The 20,296-nt window shown below is 36.9% G+C and overlaps 1 protein-coding gene across 1 annotated transcript in view; it reads right to left on the reverse strand.

Annotated features, from left to right (window-relative positions):
• The window catches only part of IntS11 (integrator complex subunit 11), a 196,938-nt gene that overhangs the window by 93,551 nt on the left and 83,091 nt on the right, over window positions 1-20,296 (reverse strand). The window contains exon 7 of the mRNA XM_090403205.1: window positions 7,341-7,439. Within this exon, the coding sequence (XP_090259331.1) occupies window positions 7,341-7,439 (99 nt within the window). The remainder of the gene's footprint in view (window positions 1-7,340; window positions 7,440-20,296) is intronic.

The raw sequence follows: 20,296 nt of genomic DNA on the forward strand, positions 1-20,296 counted from the left end.
CCACCTCCATCACAATATTAAACAGAAACGGACTTAATGCTGACTCTTGATGCAAGCCAACTGTTACTTGAAAACTTTCTATCTGTCCCAGACAGGTCTGAACACTTGTCTTCACATTTCTGTACATTTCCCGCACCAACCTGACATATTTCTCCGGAACCTTCTTCTCCCTCAGACACCTCCAGACTTGTTGCCTTGGCACTCTATCATATGCTTTCTCCAGATCAATAAATGCCAGATGTAGCTCCCTTTGTTTCTCTCGATACTTTTCCATCATCTGCCATAACCCAAAGATAGCATCTGTTGTTGATCTACCAGGCATGAAGCCAAATTGTTCCTTTGCAATCTCCATCGCCTTCCTCAATCTACCATCAAGAACCCTTTCTAGGATTTTCATTGTGTGGGACATAAACTTTATTCCTCTGTAATTTTTACAGTCTTGTGTATCCCCTTTACCCTTGTAGATGGGGACAAGAGTACTCTCCCTCCATTCCTCAGGTATATTTTCCTGTTGGCAAACTTTCATGAACAGGTCCCACAGCATGTCAATTTCCTCTTCCCCCAGTGCCTTCCATGCCTCCACTGGAATTCTGTCGGGGCCCACCGATTTTCCATTCCTCATCCTTTTCATGGCCTCCGTCACTTCCACTCTACTGATGTTCTGCACCATCCCCTCAGAAGGCTGCCCATCTTCTCTGTGAGTCCTTGCATTTTCCTCATTCAAAAGTCCCTCAAAGTATATAATAATTATAAGAAATCATATAGTAATAAAACTATATATAATATAATATATAATAAAAATAATAATTCATCTAGTCAATGAATAGATTACATAATTTTCATTTCCCCAATTTTACATTTATTTCAGGTCATTATCATCATCATCAAATTTCTAAATTTATCCTCAGGGGATGTACAGGATATCATGATAGTACCACATTTAGATTTAAAAAGTTACATTGTTACTAACTTCCTATCAACAATTTTTCTCCAAATTAATCTATTATCTGTCAAGACTCCAACAGTTTCAGATCTTATATTTCTGCATTCTAAGGCACTTTTTAATATATCAATCAACTTACATCTTGGTCTTCCCCTGGGTCATTTATTCTTGCCATCATGGTAAAGAACACTTGTTCTGCTAACCTTTCCTCTCTCATTCTATTTAAGTGACCATGCTACCTGAAATTACCTCTGCTGATGCCTGAATGCAAATAATGTCAAGTTCATTTCTCATAACCTCATTTTTAATATGATACTGTCATTTGTGGTCTCTAGTCTTTGATCAAGTGTTATTTCTAACCCAGCTCTGAGATTCCATAAGGTAAAATCGATTTGAACACTGTTTTGTATATAGTTAGTTTTCTGTTGTGATTAATTTCTCTGTATTCCATATAAATTTATTCAGTTGACTTCCTACCGTACCAGCTTTGTTAATTATGCTGTCTATTTTCAAATTTAATTTGCCATCTTCACTAAAAAATTATGCTTAAATAGCATAATTTTTTCATTTTTTTATTTTTTCAATGATTCTGCCTATTTTCATTGTCTTTGTCTTTTTATTGCTGATTGTCATACTAAATTTATTACAGCAGTTATTCTATTTAGCAATGGAATTCTGCAGACTTGTACTTGTATTTAAAAGTATAATATCATCTGCATAGAGTAAAGCACTGAGATTAACATCTCCAATTTTGGTATCAGGTTTAATACCATTTTACTTCATAGTGTGATGCATAAAGATGATGAATAACAGTGGAGATAATGTCCTTGTCTCACATCCGATTTAACATCAAACCATCTTCTTGTACCTCCAATTCTAATTGCTGACTTACAACTCAAATATAGACTAAGTATTGCTTGATATAATGTCCCATTTATACCATATAACTATAGCGTTTTGAACAGCTTTACTCTTGGCACCTTGTAATATGCCTTTTCCAGATCTACAAAATGTAAATACTGATCCTTGTTGTACTCCCAGGATTTCTGTCTTAAAGTGAAACCTTCTCTAAATTTATTTCAGGTAGTCTCTTGAAATATAGAAAAGTGGTTTACACAATGTTATACTAGTTACACTGCTTAAATTAGATAGCAACATGTGATAAAATCTCACATCCAATTTCTGCTGTTATTAAGCAATTTTTCCCAGAGCATTTTTACTCAGGTGTAGATTAAGTAGCCACAAAAAAAGATATGAGCTTCTTCTCATTAACTTCTGCTATTACATTCCCCATACACGAAAAACTGTTGGCCAAGTGGATAGCATTACTGTTTGTCTGGTGGCAAGTCTTTTACATTATTATTCATAACTGTATTTTTTTAAGAAAATTACAATGTAGACTAATATTAATTAAAATAAATTTAATTAATATTCCATTATTTCGGCAAAGTAAAATTGCCATCATTAGGGAACAAAATATAATGAGTTACATGCATGCAGGCACTACACTAAGTAATGAAGATGAAGCATGTCAACTGAGAGTAGGCCTAAAGTCCTAAGTAGTGCTTCCTAGTGGGCTAAATTGGGCATCCTTGGCTGTTGGACTGAAGTATGGAGAACGAGAGCGTCCCAAATTTGGGACAGTTTCATGCAACCAAATTTGTTGGAGTTAGGATAGTTTCTTAAGGCAGAAGCCAATTCAAGGAAAAGTATTTTGTATTTATATTTGCTACAATGGAGTAAAGTGGCTTTCTTCAAGCATATTCTATGGTGGGTGACTAAAGCATAGTCAGCAAGTCCTGAAGGAGTTCTACAGTGATGGAAAAGGATATAGTCCTTATGTTCAGCAATTCTGATGTTGGCTGTCCTGCCCGTTTGGCCATAATAGGATAGTTTACAACTATAAGGGAACTGATTAACACTTGGTTTATCAGTTCCCTGGCAGGTCTAGGGATTGTGGTTGGTCTTTGATGGAATGGATAAGGAATGCTAATTTTTTTTATATGGTCTGCAAGTGGCTGAAAGATGGTATTTTTTTAGGATTTTTGTTAGTTTTTGGTAGGAATTGTAGTCATTAGCTAATAAGGTTTTGTGAAGCTGGTTCAGTTCAGTGGAGAAGGGCTCTGTTATCTGAACTAATCAATTTAGCCCTGTTATACAGTTTTAATGACTATACAAGACTTTGATCAGGCCTGTTCTCCTCTACGGTGCTGAAGTATGGACTCTCACGGCGAGACAAGCCGATCACCTGAGAGTATTCGAGAACAAGATGCTATGACATATCTATGGAGGGGTCATGGCAGACGGAGTCTGGAGGAGGTGGTCCAATGCTGCCATGCATGCTTTAAAGAACTCGGCAGACATCTTGATGGAGCTGCGAGCCCGGCATCTTCAGTGGCTGGGGCACCTGTACCGTATGGGCCCCGGAAGGACTGTGAGACAAGCGTGGGAGGCCGAGAAAGAGATGGGCAGATCAGGAGACCTGTAGGCTGTCGGGCTGATGACCAGAACGTGGCTGACAGTCACAGAGGACTGTGCCCAGTGGCGACATGTGGTGCTTGAGGCCAAAAGTCCCACCGGGCTGATAGCGCCTGGCTAATGTAATAATGTATAAAGTTTTAATAATTCCATACTGTAGAGGTGGTGGTGTGTGTGGGGGGGGGGGGGAAATGACTGTTTATGAATGTATCTACTGTTGTATGTGGGTTTTCTGTAAACAAAAAATACCAGGGACCCATCAGGCCAGCATGTAATTAATGTGTCTAGGAAGGGGAGACTGTTGTCATTTTCTTTTTCTAATGTGAACTGGATCCTGTGATGCTGATCGTTTAGGGGTGTTAAAAATATGTTGAGAGCATCCAGGCCATGAGACCAAACGGAGAACATCATCAACAAAGCATAGCCAAACAGTAGGTCTATATGGGATAGAGTTTAGAGCTTTCTCTTCAAATGTTTCCATAATGAAATTATCCTGGGGGGGGGGGGGGGGGGGAGCTGTGCCTGTCACCTCCACTTGTTTGTAGACCTTTCCTTGCTAAACGAAACTGCCAGCTTCATAATAATGAACTCAAACAAGGCTGAAATATTGGGAGGAAATTTAGTTTGAATAGGGGCTAAAGTATCTTTACGTGGGAAAATGGTAAATAGAGAGGAGACATCAAAACTGACTATAATGTCAGTGTGTTGGAGTGTGAGGTTCTATACTGACTTTAAAGTGGACTGAGTTTTTTGTGTGTGTGAAGAAGGCCTACTCTCGGTTGACATGCTTCATCTTTATTTTTTACTTAGAGTAGCGCCTGTGTGCACCTATCTCATTGTATTTTGTTCCCTGATGATGGCAATTTGACTTTATGAAATACTGGAATATTAAATAATTTATTTCATTTAATAAAATAAATTATTTATTTATTTTATAAATAAATAATAATATTAATATTAGTATACCTTTAGCATTACTGTTCTTCAATCAACAGACTATTGGTTCAAATCCCATAATGGATACAGATGTTTATGAATGTATTTAGGTTTCAGATAAGTTTCGTGCACATTTTGAAACTACCATGTTATTACTGTAGGCCTGAAGTGGCTTGAAAAGAAGTTCATGTTTTGTCTCTAGCACAAGGTTCCCAGATAGTACCATTGACAGGGTGTAGCATAGAGGCAGCCTGCCTCATGGTGCGGCTTAATAAGGGCATTCGTTCAGCCATATTGCAGTTGGCATCGTCACTATGCTAACAATTCCTGTTAGCATAGCAAGTGTGGAAAGAAGTTTTTCCAAGCTTAAACTAATTAAAAATTATTTGCGAACAGCAGTGACCCAAGAAAGATTGGTTAGTCTAGCAATTATATTGATAGAGGTGGACATAGCCTATAATTTAAATTTAGAAGAGCTTATAAACGCATAGAGGCGGCCTGCCTCATGGTGCGGCTTAATAAGGGCATTCGTTTTCAGCCATATTGCAGTAGGCATCGTCGCTATGCTAACAATTCCTGTTAGCACAGCAAGTGTGGAAAGAAGTTTTTCCAAGCTAAAACTAATTAAAAATTATTTGCGAATAGCAATGACCCAAGAAAGATTGGTTAGTCTAGCAATTATATCGATAGAGGTGGACAGAGCCTATAATTTAAATTTTAGAAGAGCTTATAAACAGTTTTATTGTGCGATATCCCCGTATAGCAAACATTTAATTAATATTATTATGTAATCGTTTTGTATTAATGTTTCTCTTGTAATAAAAACAAAGTAGCAATTGGAGATTTTCTAATATTTTTGTCTTATAATCCATCAGGGGCAATATTTAATTGTTTGCCTCAGGGCGAGATCTAATCTGGTGATGGCCCTGTTCCCAAATTATCTAACTCTTAGCCTATCCATGTAAGTAGTTGAAAGGTATATGATACTTAATGTACTTTGAGTTTGTAACCTTTCATGGGTGAAATTCACTTTGAAAAAAAACTCCAATGATCCAATTTTAGGTTAGTTGCTAGGAATGCATCAAAAGTCTTCTTATCTGGCTGCAAATTTTTTTTTTATATTTTTTTTTATTTTTTTAAATATCTGGTCCACACACAAAAGGCCACAAGGTCTATAAACACACAAGTGTCATGTGTGGATGATTCTCTCACACACACGTACATGTTGCCAAGAGAATAGTAACCAAATAAGTTCAGTTTCGTTGATTATCATATGATTAATGAGAAATTAACAGAACATGATTTCAGTTATATAAATCATACTTATTTTGCTGGGAATGATTCCATTAGTGCATTTTTAATGTAAAATTTATCCACTTATTATAATGAATTGTGAAATTAAAAATGGAGATTGGATGCTACCTTTTAGTTGTCATAATAATAACTTTCATAAGATACTGTTCATCCTTTGCATACACAGATCATTGTGTCAAGTCATCATAAGTTATGAATACTATGTTGCATTTCAAGTGCTCATTTGAATTTGCTTAGAATTCATTTTTCTATAGGTACAGTGCTAATAAATGACAGTTTAACACATATTCCTTTTTAAATTAATTAATCTAAAGTATTTTACAGTTAATAGTATCAGAAAACCTTTAATAATGAATTAAGAATAATGTCAAGTAATACTTAGAAACTATGTAACCAAAGAGTTATTTTCAAAATAACTGTAAAGAAAAGCAGAAACATATGATTACATCAAAACTGACTATAATGTCAGTTTTATTATTATTATTATTATTTTGACACCTCCAGGGAGTCCAAAGACTCATCTAGGGAGAGTGTGCCGACAGCATCGAACAATTGCTCCCCTTCCAACTACTAACCAACTATGATTTTGATGTAATCATATTGGAAAAACTTCTTTGGAAAAGCAGTTTTTAAAAACTTCTTTTCCAAACTGCTAAAATTACATAATTCAAGTAGACTGTGATAGAATGCTACATAAAAAAGTAGTTCCCCAAAGTTTTCAATGTGAAAACATTTTACAGCACCTCATTAAAACACAAAAGAGTATATATTTCAAATGATGCCACACCTTCTGAAATGGAACTGGATATAATACACTCTCAGACATCATTCATTAGCCATTGCTAAACAGATTAAATTATATGACAATCAGTATAAAAATCAAAATACAATTAATTTAACTGTTTACCTGTTTACTAGCATTATTAAAGGTTTTTTGATACTATTAGCTGTAAAATATTTTAGATTAATTAATGTTAAAAAGGATTTTGTGTTAAAGAACATAACTGTCTTTTATAGCACTGTACCTATAGGAAAATGAATTCTAAACAAATTCAAATGAGCACTTGAAATGCAATGTAGTATTCATAACTTTTGATGACGACACAATGATCTGTGTGTGCAAAGGATGAACAGTACCTCATGAAAGTTATTTTTATGACAACTAAAAGTAGCCTCCAATCTCCATTTTTAATTTCACAATTCATTATAATAAGTGGATAAATTTTACATTAACAATATATTAACAAATCAATCCCAGCAAAATAAGCACGATTTATATAACTGAAATCGTGTTCTGTTAATTTCCCATTAATCAAATGATAATCAACAAAAATAAACTTATTTGGTTACTATTCTCTTGGCAACATGTAAGTGTGAGAGAGTCATCCTACTGAAGGAGCCATATGAATTTGGCAACCACAGGTGGATTGTGAATGATGCTAAGAATTTTAAAATATTTTTTTAAAACATATGACTTCAACTTTTCCAACAATCACCTAAAACGTCTCCAAGAGAATAGATGACACATGTTCTATGCACATCTCATGCCTTGTTTTTTCCTATTAGTGCTACTAATCGTTTTACCTGAAATTTGCTTTATTCATGTTGTTCTCTTTATATATTACTATATATTTGTATAGCATTATATTACAATACAATTTTTACTTACTGTATATACCACAGACTGAGAACCCACTTTGATATAGAACATGGCTGCACCTAAAACATGTCCAGCATAATAAGCTTTAATTTCTAGTTCATCATCAACCTGAAAAATAGTAATGCGACAATTCAGCAAAACAATTTCAATGATAAAGAGGATGCAGAATTATGATATTCCTAATTTCACAAAAGGCATTATTGTACTAGATACAATATTATACAATATTGAATCTAATACAATAGTATAGTACAGATGTAGGACTAAGGATAATCAGAATGGGTTTTACTTCAGTGTCGAAGTTAGATAAATGGAAGGAGACTGCACATAACTTTTAAGGAATGTTCTCTTTATAAGATACTGTAGAGAATCAACCAGGGCTTCTTACTGAATCTCCAATCCTTACCTTTTCATGGTGCATTCTGTTGGCAGATGTCCATGTGAATGCTGAATAAGAATGCGAAAACAATATGATGAAATATCATGCCAGCTAGGTGTCATCTGAACATGCAAGGCCCTGATTAGTTTTGGGTAGGACAAAAATTAATATATTGAAAAGAAAAGAAAATATGTAAGAAAGTTTTAGAAAGAATCAAGGTTCAGCAGCTTTCAGAGGCAAAATATAGATTCATATTTTATTTTATTTTTTCCCAGCCTGAAACTTTTCCCCACTGCTGTGGTAAAGGCCTCTCCCACTGAAGGGAGAGTTGGGTCTACTTCTCCCATCGTGACCCACCCCATCTTGGAGAGTGCTTATTCACTTGTATGAATGAATGTATGAAGAGGGAAGACATCACAAACATCCATGTCTAGGCAGGATTTGAACCCGCAGCCTCTTGGCTGGAGAGTGGATATGCTAATCACTCGACCAACCAGGCCGGTGATTCATATGTATACAAATCTAATTTGAGAAAACATGAAAGAATTTGAAAACAAGAAGCAAATCTTATAGTTGCTTGCAAAGATAGAAAAAAGAAAAAAAAATCAAAGCTTCATGGTTAACTAAAAAGTTACAAATGCAGTCCTGGAAAAGCAAGGAAGGTAACAAGAAATCACACTGAAAGTTCCTGAAAAATAAGTCAGCAGGTTAACCTGATGGAAGACAGAAAAAAAATGCAAGAATGCTAAGCAACAAGTAACAGTAATTATAAGTCATGGGGAAAAACTCTCGTAAGAACATAGAAGATAAATATCATGAAAGTGGCAAAATGTTCTACATTATTGAAAAGCTTACAAATGAAGAAACAGGTTCTGTAAAAAGAATCGGAGATAGTAAAGGTGGCATAAAAATTGAATATAAAGATTATATAGTGCGTGATGTAAGGAGGGGGGGTAGGTAGCATTAAGGTTGTATTGTGTAGAATTCTGTTTACTTTTTTTTTTATATTCATTTAATGTATGGAATAGGTATAGTTTTACTAATTTTTTTTTTTTTTTTAATTTTAGATATAGTCAGTGGAGAATTTTACTGGAGGTTTTTTGGTATATTGTTTCTAAATGTTTTTGCTGCTAATTTATAATACATTTTTAAGAGTTTACTAATTAAAGCAAATCATTATTGATCTATTTCTGAAGGAGTTAATGACACCTAGTTTCTGTTGCAAGTCTATGTGACCACTATGCATAAGCTTACAGTAGACATTGAAGGACATAGAGCCTAAAGGAAAACATGAGACCAGGGTCTCATGTTTTCCTTTAGAAACATGAGGTCTCAAGAAATGGAACTGTATTCTAGCTTTCAAATTCAGCAGTGTGTTGTTTGTTCAGGTGGTTGAGGAAGGTATTTAAACTTAGTTGTTGAAGCCATGTAATGAAAATATCATTAAGATATCTAAGTCAAACTCTGGGTTTTAAGGTAGGGGAATCTAGAGCCCACTGTTCAAAAGCTTCCATATTAGAGTTGGCTACAGCAGCAATATTGGTAAGCCTAATTTTTGTAAGTAAAAGTAATTTTGCCATATGAAGTAATCAGAATGCAGTACAGGAGGGAGGGGCTGCAATACTGATAAATCTGTTCCAGTAAAAGAAGAAGAAATAGCATTACTGACTGGGACAATTATGAAAATTGCAGAAAAATTTACTAATCTTTTGTGTGATGTTGTTAATTTTGTTCATGAAGTGTTGTGTCTTTTTTATAAATGAGGGGAAATGACTTTCTAACTCAGTGAATGTTACTGCTCCTTTCTTGGCTAAGTGATAATTAGAGCTGTCAATTCCTTCAACTATCAGTTGATGTAGAATGTTTTTGTGCTTCTGGAAGGCCATATATTCTTAGTTTGGACAGATGCTAAGCCTCTTTCAAATATGGCAGATAAAATCCAATTTGTTAGTAGATCATGGTGATATTGAAAATGTTTGAGCTTTTTTTTAAAAAAAAAAAAAAAGTAACAAGACTTCACCATTGTTGAGGGTGTAGTTGGACAAGTTATTGGAGCAGTTGTTGCATTACTTCACACAGTATGTGGTTACAGCTGATCACTCGCAGGGTCAATATTTAATGTGATTAAACAACACATTAAATCGCATTTAATATGGTTGTCTTCATAGGTTGATTGTTTGTATCTTGTCATTATTTGGTCAGATATAACTTCCTACAAGACAGTGTTCAAATCAATTTTAACTTATGGATTTCAGAACTGGATTAGAAATAAAACACTTGACCAAAGACTAGAGACCACAAATATGAGAGTCCTGAGAAAATTAGGGGTGTGAATAGATGGCATCAATGACAATATCATATTAAAAATGAGGATATTAGGAAAGAGCCTGACATTGTTAGCATCCATGAATGTGCTAGAAGAGCTAATCTCTGGTGGTATGGTCACTTAAATAGAATGGGAAAGGAAAGTTTAGCAAAACAAATGTTCTCTGCTAGGCTGGCAGGAAAAAGACCAGAGGAAGACCAAGATATAGGCAGATTGATACAGTAAAAAGTACCTTAGAAGACAGAAATATAAGATCTGATAATGTTGGAGTCTTGACAGATAACAGATTGATTTGGAGAAAAATTGTTGATAAGAAGTTAGTAATGATGTAAGTTTTCATGTAGTACTATCACAATATCCTGTACACCCCTTGAGGGTACATATCAGGAATTTGATGATGATGATGATGATATAATTTCCTAAAGGAAGATATATCTGACTGCAACCTAGAGTTAAGAGAATTAATCAAAAAGTAGTTAAATAGATGAATAATCCTAAAGCAAGAGCTGCATTAAAAATTATACTGTGGGCTCAATATTGTAAGAAGAGTGATGATAAGGCTGGAGTGCTATATAAAGAGCAGGATAAGAAAGTGATGGCCAGGGTGAAGGCAAAATCAAATGTTGAAAAAGAAATCAGCTGAAGAGGCCAAAGGAAATCCAAAATAATTTTATTGCCATTTAGTAAGTGGGATGATGGTCTTACACCAAGTGGTGAAATTCAATCTCCTAAAGACACTCATAAACATTTGAATCAAAATGTCTGTTGGTTGGAGGGCTGATATGCTAATTACATAGCTAACAAGGTATGTAATTAGGAGGGGGACCTTGGAAAAATAACTTTAGTGAATACAGACAGTAGAAAAGTGTCAGATACAGAAGAAATAGCTGGGTTGTTAAGTGATCACTTTAGGAAAGTATATATTCCAGGCAGACCCATTAGCTCTTTGAATGCTGGGAGAAGTGGACAAAAGAATACAGGTATGAGAAGTATTAAAGCTCTTACAAGAGCATGACTCAAATACAACGAGACTGGTTGGAATAGCAGCATAGGTACTGAAGGAATGTGCAAAAACGTTAACAATACCGCTGACCTAGTAGTTCAACTTGAATCTCAGCACATGCCTCCCTTCTGTTAAACAACTACTGAACCTAGGCAAACGAGTTGAAAACCTCGAACAACAACTTAATAATACGATCAATACTTTCTCTTCCAAAATCCGAAAGTTGGAAACTAAGCTCGAGATACTTGATGACCAGTGGCTGATCACAAGTGCACTCGTGCCCACTAATGAACTCCATGACCTAATCCCATCAACAGTACATGAGTCGCTTGAGGCCATAAACAGGAGACTCAATGCCATTATTCTGAACTTTCCAGTGGAAAACGGTAAATCATTAAAAGAAGACGTCAACAAATTAGCAGGTGAGTGCAACTTCGATCCTAGAAATTTCATCAAATGCCATCGTTTCAGGCTCATAAACAAAAGAAAGGATGGAACGAGCTTTCCACGTCTCATGAAAGTGACTTGTGATACACTGACAAACACATTCAAATTAATAACGGCGATAAATAACAAGCTAAAGAACACCTGTCTCCCAATTGCACGTACATGCTCGACCTGATTTAACTTTTGCCAAGAGGGAATAAAGACACCAACTCCGAAGACAACTAGAAGAAAAACGCCAAAATGGAGACACCAGTTGGATCTGGACTCCAAACAAACCAAATTAGTACACAACTAGAAGAAAAACACCAAAATGGAGACACCAGTTGGATCATAGACTACAAACAAACCAAATTAGTACAAAAATCAAGTAATGCCACTAGTAGCCTCCAAGGAGACCAGTATGCAGGCACTGCACAGAAAACGTGCAAGACTCTTGTGGTCAAATCCATGCCTCACAGAACTTTGCATATCCACTTCACCAACATCAATGGCCTCATCTCCAACCTTAATAGTGTCCACTACCATCTGCAGTCCACCAAACCCCACCTACTCTTTTTAACAGAAACTCAAGTCTCAATGTTCCCCAGCACTATCCATCTCAACCTTCCAAACTATACACTATTTAACTCCTTTCGCCCCAAGGGTGACATCTGCACATATATCCACTCTCACATACCCTGCCAGAGAGCACCTAACCTTGAATCGCCCAACTTTGACCTTCTTTGGTTGAAAATATCCCTTACCCCCACTGAGTCAAATTCATCTGCTATCTCTATCGCTCTCCTAATACCACCAACCACTCCGAGCTCTTTAATTTCCTCTCCTTAAAAGTTGAATTTCTCCAGTCCCACTTTCCTAAAAGTGAAATCATCTTCCTAGGTAATTTTAATGTCCAGAGATGCTGAAACATTTGCCATCACTAATGACCTTACACAAACTGTTCACAAGCCGACCAGAATACCAAATAACCCAAATCACTCCCCAAATACCCTAGATCTCTTCCTTACCAATGTCCCTTCCAAATATGTGGTAATTCTGTCCACAACCTGGTGCTCATCTCTTCCCCCATGTAACAACACTTACACAGCCACTCCCACACAGTAGTAGTTTGGCATTATAACAGTGCCAAATGGGACAGCCTCCGAGACTATTATGCTTCATTCCCATGGTTGGATTATTGTTTCCAGTCTTCCAATTCAAACATATGCACTGAACGTATCACCAAAGTGCTCCTTATTGGCATGAAAACATACATTCCCCACACTTCTCTGAACTGCCGTCCCCTATCTAAACCCTGGTTCTCCAAAATATGTGCCAAGACTGTACAAATGAAAAATCAGGCATACCACAACTGGCTCAAATCAAGAACTCCATCCTCCTTCAATGCCTATACTGAAACCCGAAACAGATGCAAGAAAATTATCAAGGCTTCCAAAACAGAATTTGAATGGGCAAAAAGCAGGAAACTTGCAGCCTGTCCAAATGGCAGCCATGCCTTTTGGTCTCTTGCCAAAGCAATTGGTTGTAACTTTTGCCCTACACTATCCCCCCCCCCCACCATACCAGATGGCTCAATTGCAATGTCACCCACAGAAAATCTAATCTCCTGGCTTCACACTTTGCCTCCAATGCATACATAACTGACAATGGCAAATGCTCCCAGTCATTCCAAATGCCCAACATACAATGCACCCTGTATCCTTTTGCCAGAAAGAGATCATAAACCTGTTGTCTAAATTAGACACAAAAAAGGCTCCTGGCCCTGATGGCATTCCTCCAATTGTCCTGAAGGTCTGTGCAGCAGAACTAACTCCTATCCTATGCCATCTGTACATACTCTCTTACTCCATTAGTGTATATATATATATATATATATATATATATCCCAAAGCCTGGAAACTGGCCTACATTCAACCCATTCCTAAAAAAGGATGACATCTAACTACTGTCCCATTTCAGTCCTATCTAAAGTGATGGAGAAAACCATCAATTCTCAACACCTACTCTACCTTGAAGACATCCAGCTATTAAGTGACTATTATTATGGATTCCATCGATGCCGATCAACAGGTGATCTGCTCTCATATATCACCCATCTCTGAACAAATGCCATGGAAAAATTTGGCAAATCCCAAGTGGTTGCATTTCATATCTCTAAAGCCTTTGACTGGGTCTGGCATAAAGGCTTACTAAGCAAACCCCCATCATTTGGACTGCCTCAGGACTTCTGTAGATGGATTGCCAGCTTTCTGTCTGGATGCACACTATGTGTGATGGTAGACAGCTCCCTATCCTCTCACCATCCAACTAATCTGGGGTCCCACAAGGTTCATTCTCTCATGACCTTCTTCCTTCTGTATATCAATGACCTACTTCAGTTAACCTCCAACCCAATACACAGTTTTGCAGATGACAGCACATTGCACTCCTCCCTTTCATTTGATAGATCTTACCCTACACAACTCACTTCAACCCACAGAACATCAACCACAACTTCCCTTAATTCTGACCTCCAAGCCATTCTCCAATGGGACTCAGATAACCTCATCAACTTCAATGCTAGTAAAACCCAGTTCTGTCTTATTTCACACAAAAAAGAACCATTTTCCCCCAGCATTGTTTTTGATAACACTCAAATTCCCATACAAGATGAGATTTCTCTTCTCGGAATTACCTAGAAATCAAGCCTCTCCTGGCATAAACACATCACAACCATTGCATGCTCAGCTTCCAAAAAACTAAGTTTTCTCTTTCGCTCAAGATGCTACTTCACCTCTAAACAGCTGTTAACATTATACAAATCCACACAGCTATCGAATACTGCTCTCACAATTGGAGTGGGACTCCTAAAAGCTCCCTCAAAATGCTTGATTCAATACAGAGGAGAGCAATTAGACTGATAAATGACCCATCTCTCACCAACTCGCTCCCCTCACTTTCACATAGATGCTTGGTCTCTGCAATTTGTATATTCTATAAATATTTCCATGGGAAAGGTTCATCTGAAACAGCATCAATAATTCCCCCACTCTGTACTAAGCCCATTGGAAGACGTACAGCTGTTGCCCAACATCATTTCAGTTCTGAAGTAACTTGAAAAAGTTCCATGGTCTATAGAGAAGTGTTTCTGGTTATGTAAAAAATACAAAATTAATAGAAAAAAAAATCCTTAGCTTACCTGTGGTATAATGTACTATAAGTTTACAACCTTTCATGGGTGGGAGTCACATAAAAAATTAATATCTCTAGTGTGACCATCAAGGTATTGTAAAGCTAGTCAAGGAATAACATCCAACAGTGGATTGACAATGCTAGAATCCTACAGAAGACAGCATGGTTTCGTTAAAGATAGATCTTGCTTTAGCTATCTGCTCATGATCTATAACAGAGTGACAACAGAGTATTAGATAAGGGAATGGATATACAACAGTTCTTCTGGAGTTTGTCAAGGCATTTGACAGGATTCTACACTGGAGGTTGTTATACAAACTCAAAGGATGGGTTTGCAAAATGAACTATACAACACAGACTGAAGCATGGTGGTACTAAGTCTATGAGGAGACATGATCTGTAATGTATCACAGGGTTCTGTGCTTGGACTCTGTTGTTTAACATGTATATTATAATACTGGGGAGGGTCTTGAGCACGATATTGTTATTTGATGATGCTAAGTTAGAGAGAGTGATAACAATATAACTGATATAGGATATTCCTGCAGGCCAATTTGAAAAGATTGGTTATATGGTAAAATGACAATGAATGCCATGCAAGATTCCTATGCAAATAATAATACAGTTCAATGTTGCCAAAGTGTAAAGTTATACATTTTGGATGATGACATTATAGGCAGAATATTATATTAATGGAAATTTGTTGGAAGTAGTCAGCAAAGCTAGAGACTTGATGGATACTGTGGACAGTGAATTAAGAGTTCCACTGCTCAGGTGGGCAAGTAATCATACTGGATAGTAACACTGTTAAAGAGAATACTACTTATAGGAATAAGGAAGTTTTACAAGACTTTCATCAGACCTTATCTGGACTACTGCTCCAGCTATGGTCACCTGGGTTACAAGGGGGAAGGGGAGAAACAACAAGTTTCAGGGGCAACTAAATAAGTAAGATGATAACTGGCCTATGGTGATCTCCAAAGTTTGAGAAATGGACAGAGGAAAGGAGATATGATAGAAACATACAAGTTAGTAAGGAAATCTTATAGCACAGATAGGGCAAGATTTTGCAGCTTTATGAATGGTAGAGGTAGAACTTAAGATCATCCTTGGAATATCGCTCGAGTTCTAGAAAGCATGCGAGGTTCAGGTTCTTCTCTTGGCAAATGGTGAGTATGGGGAAGAAGCTACCATAATGCTGTGAGAGCATCTTCAGTAAATGTGTTCAAGGAGAGATATGATAGCTATTTAAGTACAAGTATCTAAATGGGCCCCACCTCAATGACTTCATAGAAATGCATTCATAATGATAACAACAATAGGAATAAACCGTCTTTCTTTGAAATTTGGCTACATGGTTTCTTCGTTTTTTGTTATTATTATTATTAGTGTACAGGAATCACCATGGAGTCCAAAGCCTCATTGCTTGAGGCCCACATGATCTGCAAAATACCTATCATACTTCTCTATGAGCATACTCACCAGAAAAGCACTTACCGCAAACCATGGTAATCCATACTACTCCATCTCTCTCTCCCCAAGCAAAAAATCTAGTCCTGATGACTTACTTTTAACCACACTCTTATTCAATTTCCAGGGATGATCCCCTGGTTCTGCTTCCACCAGCCAAGTGCTGAAAAACTTCCTCTGTATCAATCCTATAAAATGTTTCAGTAACTTAAATTTTTCTACTCCCTCTTTTCTACTTATCAACCAATCTATCCTTGTAGGCATCATTGCACAGACCATTTGCCTCTGGATCTGTTTCACCACATCCTTATCCCCATGAAACCAAACCCAGATGACTTGTCATGTGCACAGTAATCCAGATGCCATATAAAGTCATTCAAACAAGAGTGATAACTCGCTCATCTTTGCTTGTGTGTTCTTCAGCAGCCAAGTAATCCTACCTTGGCTACTTCTGCAATAAAGTCCTGTGAACTTGAATTCTCTATCCACCAACACCTTCAAATCCCTAGCTTCATTCATTTTCAGGAGTAGTTCCATGCACTGCTGTAATCTTTTCATCTCAAAATGCTCAACTTTATGCTTTTCCATATTAAACTGACACCCATCTGATATCTTTTGTCCATACTGCCAGCCTATTTAAATCGTCCTTTATAAGTTCTCTCTAACATCACTCTGATCAACTATTACATGACCCAATTTTGTGTCATCAACAAACACCTGAATATTTCCCTTCAAATCATTTCCTATATTGCTGATGTATGAATTAAATAGCAGTGGTTCAAGTACAAAGTCCTGAGAACACCTGCCTTTTTCAGATGATCTATATACTATTTGGTATCTGTCCATCAGCCACCCTCATATTCCTATCAACAGCTTCACATCCACTCCCATTTGCGAGACAGGACTCCATGTGGTATTCTGTCAAATGTCATTGCAAAATCCAGCCATATTAATGTGTAGCCATTCCCTTTCAACAAAAAAAATGAGTAAATTACTGTAGCATGGCCTACTCTTCCCAAAGCCATGATGTCCCCGATAGATTACTATATTCTTATCCACCCATTCCTGAATTTTGTCTTTGACCAATCTCACCCAAAACCTTTACCACCACTCCATAAGTTGCTCTCTGCCTCTGCCTGTCTTGGAGCTTCCTTCATGCAACAGAACTATTCTGTTTGCCCCCCCCCCTTGGGACTTTACCAGAGCTGAGACTTAAGTTAAACAGCCTGGTCAGAGGTAATGGCAATTCCTTTGCATATTCTCATAATATGCAGGCTGATATATCATCTAACCCCATGGCAATATTTGCATCGAGATTCTGCAATATCCGAAGTACATCTAATTCATCAACCCCTATTCCCACATCAGTTATATCTGTCACTGCATCTGTTTCTAGCATACTCAGACTAGATTATCATGCAACAACAAGCCACATGTTTCCTATGAATATCTCATTTTCCTTTTTTCCTTCTTTTTACCTTGCGGTGTTGAGGATTTATTAATCATCGGACCTCAAGCCGTTCACAGGATAAGGTGGTCAGCCCTACGCCCCGGTGTATCCTATGTCCATAGTGTTGAGTTCTCAAGGTCGGTTTGCCTGCTTTTCGGGATGAAAAATCCCAGGATAAACTGTAAAACCTACTGTCCATGCCCAAGACCGGCTAACTTGGCTATGGCCGAGGAAGATCCTTCAGCTCATCACGTCACCGACGGGAATCGAACCCAGGACACTCCTTCCCCAGGCATATGGTTGTGAAGCGCATCGTCACTAGGCTGACCACGAGGACTCCTATGAATATATATCTTTTAATTTTAAAAGCATTCCATAGGAAATGCTTCACTACCATTTCTGTTGAAGTGCAGCAACACAGCTACGTTACTTGTGGGTCTCTTGGCAATTCATAGCTTCACACCTTTTTTCAGTGTGACAATTTCCATAACTGTCAAAATGACATGTCACTGGTGCCCATGGCAACTTCTTCAATGCCGTAGTGTTCCCATGCCTCTGCTGAAGTGCCCAACTTATCAAACATATCAACAGAATAAAGGTTTGCTGGAGAGAATACAAAACTAACCCATATGTTAGACAGTTAATGATGATGGCAAAATCAATATTATATTGAAGCTGTGTATATTTTGTTAAATAAATGTTTGGTTTATTAACAGGAATACAGCAAGCAGAACTTTGAAATAACTCTTGTAATGAAGAGTTTTTTTTCCCTTAGGGTTAGACTAACAGGGTCAACAGATGACATTAATAATAAAGATGAACCTATATTTATGACCTTTCAAGAAAATAACAGTTCACATTTACAAACATTGCATGGAATAATAAATTGAGACTCTCAATTCATTTAATGAACACAGAAACATACACTTTCAAACATTTTGAATATTCTTCAGTTGCTAAACATATTCCACACGTTAATGATATGCATGTTTACATACACTGTATTAGGTTTTATTACTCATACTTTATATTACTCTTATTCTTTTATGGAAAATAAACATCATCATCATCAAATTCCTGCCTTATACCCTCAAGGGGTGTACAGGACATGATAGTACTACATGAAAAATTTACATCATTACTAACTTCCTATCTACAATTTTCCTCCAAATCAGTCTGTTACTTGTCAAGACTCCAAAATTACCAGATCTTATATTTCGATCGTCTAAGGCACTTTGTACCGTATCAATCCACCTATATCTTGGTCTTACTCTGGGTCGTTTTCCTGCCAACTTGGCAGAGAACACTTGTTTTGCTAATCTTTCCTTGCCCATTCTGTTTAAGTGACCATACCACCTGAGATTAGCTCTGTTAACGCATTCCTGAATGCTGACAATGTCAAGTTCTTTACTAATATCCTCATTTTTAATATGATATTGCCACTGATGCCATCTGTTCACACCTCTAATCTTCCTCAGGACTCTCATATCTGCGGTCTCTAGTCTTTGGTCAAATGTTTTACTTCTGACAAAGATCTCAGATCCATAAGTTAAAACTGGTTTGAACACTGTCTTGTATACAACTAATTTAGTGTTCCGACTAATTTCTCTCTTATTCCATATGAATTTATTCAATTGACTTCCTACCATACCAGCTTTGTTGATTATGTTGTCTATTTTCATATTTAATTTACCATCTTCACTAAAAATCGTGCCTAAGTAGCTGAAATGTTTTACTTGTTCCACAGGTTCTCCATTCACAACATGGTTGCCATTTTCAACAATTCTGCCTATTTTCATTGTCTTTGTCTTTTTTATTATCTATTACAACAGTTATTCAATTTAGTCAGAGAATATTGCAGACTTGTAGTGGATTTATTTAGAAGTGTAACATTGTCCGCATAAAGCAAAGAGCTGACATTAACATCTCCAATTTTCATATCATGTTTAATACCTTTCCTTCATAATGTGATCCATATAGATAATGAATAACAGAGTGGGATAACGTACATCCTTGTCTCACACCAGATTTAACATTAAACCATCTTCCTGTACTTCATTCAATTCTACCTACTGACTTATAACTCAAATAAAGACGAAGCATTGCTTGATATAATGTCCCATTGACACCATATAACTGTAGCATATTGAATAGCTTCTCTCTTGGCACCTTGTCATATGCCTTTTCCAAATCGACAAAATTTAAATACAGAGCTTTGTTATATTCCCATGATTTCTCCACTATTTGTCGTAAAGTGAAGATCTGATCCTGACAGCCTCTATTTGACCTGAATCCAGCTTGTTCTTCACCAACCTTTTCTTCCACAATTCTTCTCAACCATTTCTCAAGTATACTTGCATATATCTTACCAGGAACACTCTGTAGGGATATACCTCTGTAATTCTCACATTCAGTTTTATTTCCCTTTTTATATATGGGTACTATGGGTACTATGAGAGCTCTACTCCAATCATCAGGTATTCGTCCCTCTGTCCTGACATTCCTGAACTATGCATTGCAGTCACCGTAGGCCCTTTATACCACCATACTTCAGCATTTCAGGTCGAATATCATCTACTCCTGCTACCTTTCCACATTGCAAGTCTTTGATGGCTTTTCTACTTCAAGTATGGATATGTATTCCTGACTGCATGCTTGATCAGTGTTTTTTATCACTGTGCTGTCATCTCTGCTTGTTTCATTTAGCAAATTTTCAAAG

The sequence above is a fragment of the Typopeltis vanoorti genome, chromosome 13, assembly GCF_054136105.1.
Source record: "Typopeltis vanoorti isolate ZY-2024b chromosome 13, IOZ_Tvanoo_1.0, whole genome shotgun sequence".
In the NCBI taxonomy this organism is placed as follows: Eukaryota; Metazoa; Arthropoda; class Arachnida; order Uropygi; family Thelyphonidae; genus Typopeltis; species Typopeltis vanoorti.